Source organism: Lolium rigidum, chromosome 7, assembly GCF_022539505.1.
Source record: "Lolium rigidum isolate FL_2022 chromosome 7, APGP_CSIRO_Lrig_0.1, whole genome shotgun sequence".
NCBI classification, from domain to species: Eukaryota; Viridiplantae; Streptophyta; class Magnoliopsida; order Poales; family Poaceae; genus Lolium; species Lolium rigidum.
Genome location: NC_061514.1, coordinates 259,899,374 through 259,906,361, shown reverse-complemented (window position 1 = coordinate 259,906,361; position 6,988 = coordinate 259,899,374). Strand labels below are relative to the sequence as shown.

The 6,988-nt window shown below is 51.0% G+C and overlaps 1 protein-coding gene across 1 annotated transcript; it reads right to left on the bottom strand.

Annotated features, from left to right (window-relative positions):
* Positions 1–996: 996 nt before the first annotated feature.
* Positions 997–3,899, bottom strand: LOC124678406 (transcription factor MYB41-like). Its single transcript, XM_047214302.1, has 3 exons — positions 3,783–3,899; positions 1,898–2,061; positions 997–1,777 (listed from the first exon to the last, which is right to left on the bottom strand). The coding sequence occupies exons 1-3, from the start codon at positions 3,897–3,899 to the stop codon at positions 997–999; spliced, it is 1,062 nt and encodes a 353-aa protein (XP_047070258.1).
* Positions 3,900–6,988: the final 3,089 nt, after the last annotated feature.

Genomic DNA, 6,988 nt, shown 5'->3' with positions numbered 1-6,988 from the left:
CAAAACATATTGGTTCCTCGCTAAACTTGACGAACGTATGTATATTGTGGAGATGTACAAGTAGAATTTTTTGTCAAAAATTTTCGACATTTCGAAATATAATTTTTTGATAGAGGGAGCATATGCACCCGGGAGCCGAATTGAATTTCCGTTGACTTTTGACTAATCGTAGGCACCTTGCATTTTGGGACGGAGGGAGTATCTAGTATATAGATATATCGATTTTGCTACTGAGAATTAAGCTCGTGCTTAGTAGAGTCCGTAGCAGTTGGATCGCACCAAGATTCGTGCTAGTTCTCTTCTACCTTGCACATCGAGCGGGGGGAGGGAGGAGTCAGAGGAGCGTCCGCCGAGCTGGAGCCAGTGATGGCGTGGCTGTGACTGTGGCAGAGACGACGATGGTGAGGATGGATCTTAGGGTTTAGGGTGTAGGTGCGGGAGCCGGCACCGGAGAAAAAGGGACGGGCCGGGCTTAGAGGGACGACCAGAGCAGCGGTGGAGCGGCGGAGGAGGAGCTTTGACGGAGCGGAGCGGCGAGGCGAGGGGTCACGGCAGCGCGCCGACAGCGAGCGGGCATGTCTGTGGTTCAGCCGACAGTGGGGGCGGGGGCACACCAGAGATGAGGAAGAAAGCCCTACTGAGAACTAATTAAGTTCTTGGTAGAATGAGCCCAAGTTACACCTTAGATATATTCAAATTGAGAAAATCGAGTGTACATATAAATTAAATTTAGATAAATCTAATATATATTATTATGGACGATAGGAGCAGACGTAGTAATAAAAACCAGAAATTCGAATTGAAGATTCTAAGAGTAGCCAGTTATCATGAACTGGATAAAAATGGTACAAATAACTCTGTACAAAAATGGCCGTGCGATCATCATGCATGTTTTGCTCCCTCTCGGTCGGTACGTGGCCAACTGTTCGATCGACTTGCATGGTTTCCAGTTTCCACGCAGGTGTGGAAAGCCGTACTTGGAATAATTTTCACTAGCTACATGTAGTCGCTAACATCAAGGAGATCGGACAGGTGCATGTCGAACAGCCCGGCGGCGTCGGCGGCGCTGATGGCGTCAAAACTGCTCGCGTTCGCGCAGAACGTTGTCGTTGTCGAAGCCGAGTTCACGGGCCCCGTGGCGGGGCTCGACGACGGCGTGGACACGCCGGAGCCGACGTTGCAGTTGTTGTTGCTGCTGCTGACCGTGCCGCTCCACTGCTGGTTGGACGTGTCTGACACCATCTGCATCAGCGGCGGCATGTAGTCGACCTGGCCATCGTAGGCAGGGAGGTGCGTGTAGTCACCGCAGGCCACCATGTGATCCTGGTGCGCGGGGTTCGCGTGGACCAGGGCTGGCATTTGGTACGCCGAGCTGGGCGGCATGAACTGGTCTGCACCCGTGGCATGCTGCGGCGGCGCCTGCTGATTCGAGGCCTGCTGCGCCATCTGCGCTTGGATGAGCCAGGGCAGGAGCATCTGCTGCTCGGCCGTGGTGGAGGCGGGCGTCGGCGCGGCGAGGAGGGTGGAGGCGAGGCGGAGGAGGTCCGGGTAGCCGGCAAGCGGCTCGAGCGCGCGGAGCGTGTCGAGGTCGCCCTGCGTGGGGTAGTAGGCGGCCGCGGGCTTGAGCAGCGCGGAGAGGTCGAGGAGGTCGAGGCGCGGCGCATGGGTGACGGGGTCGAGGCCCATGCGGAGGAGGCGCTTGCGGATGTGCGTGTTCCAGTAGTTCTTGATCTCGTTGTCCGTGCGTCCCGGCAGCCGCGCCGCAATGGCTGACCACCTAGACAAGCAATCATGCACAGGGAACAAGATCAAAATCATGAAACCGTACGCCTAGCTGTCCTGTTGCAACAGAGACGTGCTTGCTGATGTTAACTGAGTTGATTTAGTTAGTTCTTACTTGTTGCCGAGGATGCTGTGGAGCTGGATGATGGTCTCCTCCTCCTCGAAGGAGAAGCGGCCGCGCTTGATGCCCGGCCGGAGGTAGTTGGTCCACCGCAGCCGGCAGCTCTTCCCACACCGCTCCAGGCCTGCACACACAACACAAAGCATAAGAAACGGTAGCTAACTTGCGAGCTTAAGTGGCAGCTTGATGCATGGGAGGCTCACCGGCATTCTTGGGCATGGTGCGTGTTGGGATTCTCCCACGGATCGATCACATCAAACTAGACGAACACACGCAAACACAAAATTTATCGCCAAAGGCACATATCGTGCCTTGTCTTTATTTTCTGTTTTCTGAACTCCCGTTACAATCTTCACGACCCTGGTACATGTATATATGAGACCAAACCAAACCGACCTAGCTTGGACTTGAAACCTACACGTACACGTTCCAGCAGCAATCAGACTAGGAAACTATTCCTACCTTGACCTGCACCAAATACAGCTAGCTAGCTATGACCGACACTAGAACTGGTGATGAACTCCATCACCGTACATGACTTGATCCGGTACTTGTCAAAACAAATACTAACCAAACTGACTCTAACTCAGACTAGGCAAGATTATTGCTAACAATCTCTCCCTAATCTTGACTCTCCGTCTTCCGTGCTTCTCTGATTTTGACTCCTTTGCATATCTGCGTCTTGTCTAGATCTCGCTCCACGACAAGTTTAATTGAGCTCCACAATTTCAACTTGGCGAATTTACTGGAACAACTCAAGCATGATCCGGACTACCCAGCCACGCTAGCAACCGTGGGAACACACCGTCCACCCTAGCGTAATACATGCCGACTACCTCGTGGACTACACCATCCACTCCGGCTCTCATGTAGAGACAGGTCCTCATTAAAAAGAGACTCCCCTTCACTGGTTTACCGCCCTCTTCACACTTGACATTGATCCTCTCGTCGAGACACGTAGACGACTTGGTTGAGGCACGCCGGCAACTTCCCGCTATCCTCTTGTTGCGTCTTCGCCCATGGTGATACACCTCACCGAGTGGGACAGTCCCTTAACCTCCACACGCTCAGCCACAGCGAGATCCTCACGGAGACAAGCACTTTGACACAACGACGACTCACGGACTCGACGACGGCCCCGCACGTGTAGACGTGCACACGCATGACTCTTTGACTCATTGAACACCTTCGATACGACCTTGACGAAACTCCTCGGACGACGATCTTGATGAGACTTCCGGTACCACACCTCGGCACCACCTCTCCCATCAACGATCATCCACCACCTCGCCTGCGCCACGACAACACCCTGTCGTGACCTTCCGTGTCGCTTCGCTGAGCAACGATCGCCGCCGCCATGCGACGACGGCTTGCTCGCGCGTCTCCACCCGGCCACTCCGCGAGCGGCGGTCGCCCGCCCCGAGGCGCTAGTAGGATGCGCCCTCACGAGGCAAGCGTAGATTCAAATCTTCGTCCTCGCTCTGATACCAATTGTTGGGATTCTCCCACGGATCGATCACATCAAACTAGACGAACACACGCAAACACAAAATTTATCGCCAAAGGCACATATCGTGCCTTGTCTTTATTTTCTGTTTTCTGAACTCCCGTTACAATCTTCACGACCCTGGTACATGTATATATGAGACCAAACCAAACCGACCTAGCTTGGACTTGAAACCTACACGTACACGTTCCAGCAGCAATCAGACTAGGAAACTATTCCTACCTTGACCTGCACCAAATACAACTAGCTAGCTATGACCGACACTAGAACTGGTGATGAACTCCATCACCGTACATGACTTGATCCGGTACTTGTCAAAACAAATACTAACCAAACTGACTCTAACTCAGACTAGGCAAGATTATTGCTAACAGTGCGCCAGTTCCCCTGGCCGTGCTTCTTGATGTAGGCGACCAGCTTCTCGTCCTCCTCCTGCGTCCACGGCCCCTTCTTCAGCCCAGTCCTCTCGCAGCACGGCGCGCGCCCCATCGACCGAGATGGTACAGAACTGTAGAGACGGATTGGACGACGATCGAGCAAGAAATGAAAAGGTTGGATTTGTCTCGCAGCTCTGGGAGGTTACGGTCGTTGATGTTCTGCCTAGACGAGAGAATGGAGAGCTAATAGGCGAGTGTGAAAACTGATGCGATGGAGGTACAGGAAGGAAGACGAAGGTGTGTGGGGGCGATGGAAAGGCTTATAAAGGCCAGGACGGCGACGGGCGGCGGTGGAAGTCAACAGGATTCGGTGCCGGCCATTGTTTATCGCGGCCGCGACGTGGCCGCGGGCTGCGTCGCAGGGCCAGCACAGCAGGGAAGCCGGGGACCGGACAGCGTCTCGCCCTGACTGCCTTTATGATCCGTTGGATGTGCATGGATCGATCTGAGGTTGAAGAAAGGTTGCGCGAAAACGCACGCGGGTCAGGGCACCCCCACTAGTAGCCAAGCAGATCGCGCATGACGCGCTGGCGTGCCACCCCGACTATCCCATCGTTCAAGGCAAAGCTAGGAACTAGCCCCAAGGAACATGGTCATACGTCTTGTCTCGGGTAATCTTATGTGTCGATCCTTTACAGAGCAGATAAGTGTCCATTCCACTAAGAACATGCCATTTTTATCGATCCTGTATATGCCAATCAGCCTGATTAGTCTTATGCTGTGACTAAGATAATCTTATGTGTCGATTCTTATGGGGCACAGTGACTGTGCTTTCTGCCTTCCCCTTGCCTTATCCATTACGAACATGCTATTTTCGTCGACCAAATGTTGAAATACCAGTCAGCCTATTTAGTATAGGATACTAGGATCTACACTATGAGCATTTTTAGCAAGAACCTTCAAATACCGAAAACTGTAAACGGAGGTCGAGCTACATGTAGCCCTTTATCCTAGATGTAGATAATGATGAAATGTACAAACGTGCCAAATCTCAATGTAAATTTTTTCGTATTGTAGACTACACAAAAATGACAAAATCTGACAGGTTTTATAGTTTTGAAATGTGGACTATTAACTATTCTCAGAGTTTGTCATTTTTGTGTAGCCTAAAAAGTATTAAAAATTTCACATTGAGATTTTGCATGTTTGTAGATTCCATCATTGGCTACAAGAATTTTTTTCAAAACTTTTTGAAACTTAAAAATATGATTTCCGAATTTGAAAAATAAAAAAAAGCTACATGTAGCTCGGATTCCATTTAGCCACTCTCCTTCAAATGCATGTCTTTAAAACACGTGTAAAGTGCACCAAAGATCGATATTTCAGCTTGAAACTACGTACCTCGGCTAGAACAGGAACAGCACCGATCACATTTCATACGACATAGATTTTGAACATGCATATGTTGATAATTGCAACTAGATGACCCACATATGATTAGGTGGACCGCACTCGGTGAAGACCATCTCCTCATAGGTGGAGGAGACTGTGGTGGAGGAGAGGGAGCCCATCGAGCGGCGCCACACGAGCTCCCCGCCTCCATGTCATGGACGCCGCAACGGAAGACCCGCGGTGGCTATAGACCATTATTGGTCCAGCGGCGGGCGCCGCGCTTCCTCGCGCCCTACAATCAGACAAGCGGCGCATGCTCCTTGTTGAGAGTGTGTCGTGCCCGAACGTAGTCCCAGGGATGAACGATGTTGCAAAGGAACCACCACGGTGATACGTCTCCGACGTATCGATAATTTCTTATGTTTCATGCCACATTATTGATGATATCTACATGTTATATGCACATTTTATGTCATATTCGTGCATTTTCTGGAACTAACTTATTAACAAGATGCCGAAGTGTCAGTTCTCGTTTTTACGCTGTTTTTGGTTTCGAAATCCTAGTAACGAAATATTCTCGGAATTGGACGAAATCAACGCCCGGGTTCCTATTTTGCCCGGAAGCATCCGGAACACACGAGAACGCCGGAGTGGGGACACGAGGCCGCACCAAAACCTAGGCCGGCGCGGCCAGGGGGCGCGCCGCGCCCTATAGTGTCGTCGCCCCTTCGACCCTTCGACGCCGCCTCTTCGCCTATATAAAGGTCCCCGACCTAAAACTACGATACGGAAAAACCACGGTACGAGAAACCTTCCCGGAGCCGCCGCCATCGCGAAGCCAAGATGCGGGGACGGGAGTCTACGTTCCGGCACGCCGCCGGGACGGGGAAGTGCCCCGGAAGGCTCCTCCATCGACACCACCGCCATCTTCATCAACGCTGCTGTCTCCCATGAGGAGGGAGTAGTTCTCCATCGAGGCTCGGGGCTCGTACGGTAGCTATGTGGTTAATCTCTCTCCTATGTACTTCAATACAATAATCTCATGAGCTGCCTTACATGATTGAGATTCATATGATGATGCTTGTAATCTAGATGTCATTATGCTAGTCAAGTGGGTTTTACTTATGTGATCTCCCGGAGACTCCTTGTCCCACGTGTGTAAAGGTGACAGTGTGTGCACCGTGTGGGTCTCTTAGGCTATATTTCACAGAATACTTATTCACTGTTATGAATGGCATAGTGAAGTGCTTATTTATATCTCTTTATGATTGTGTTATCACCAGAATTTGACCAAGTCATAGGTGGGCCGCGATCGAGATGGACGTGAAGAATATATATATAGAAGGAATACGTGAATCGGCCTTTTATACCAAATTGGGCTTAATTGCCCATGTATCTGTAACATATTAGATCGCATCTTAGTTTAGAAGTTAGAATCTTACTCGTGCACGGTTTAGTGCACGCCCACATTAGAAAGTCCATCTGGACTATAAATATGTACCTAGGGTTTATGGAATAAACAACAACCAACGTTCAACCACAAACAAATCTCGGCGCATCGCCAACTCCTTCGTCTCGAGGGTTTCTACCGGTAAGCATCATGCTGCCTAGATCGCATCTTGCGATCTAGGCAGCCTAGCCTGCCTACGTTGTTCATGCGTTGCTCGTGCGAAGCCTTTTTGATGGCGAGCAACGTAGTTATCTTAGACATGTTAGGGTTAGCATTGTTCTTCATGTTGCATGCTCTCGTAGTGCAACCCTTGCATGTCTAGCCGCCCTTACGCCTATCTTAGGCGTAGGGGCGGCACC

What these genes read in the sequence shown, in the direction of transcription:
- LOC124678406 (XM_047214302.1), bottom strand. Translation starts at nt 3,899, where the DNA reads ATGGGGCGCGCGCCGTGCTGCGAGAGGACTGGGCTGAAGAAGGGGCCG. An exon ending in GCCAGGGGAACTGGCGCACT is followed by an intron (nt 2,062 to 3,782) that starts GTTAGCAATAAT and finishes CTCGCAAGTTAG; the next exon opens with CTACCGTTTCTTATGCTTTG. An exon ending in CACAGCATCCTCGGCAACAA is followed by an intron (nt 1,778 to 1,897) that starts GTAAGAACTAAC and finishes TTGCTTGTCTAG; the next exon opens with GTGGTCAGCCATTGCGGCGC.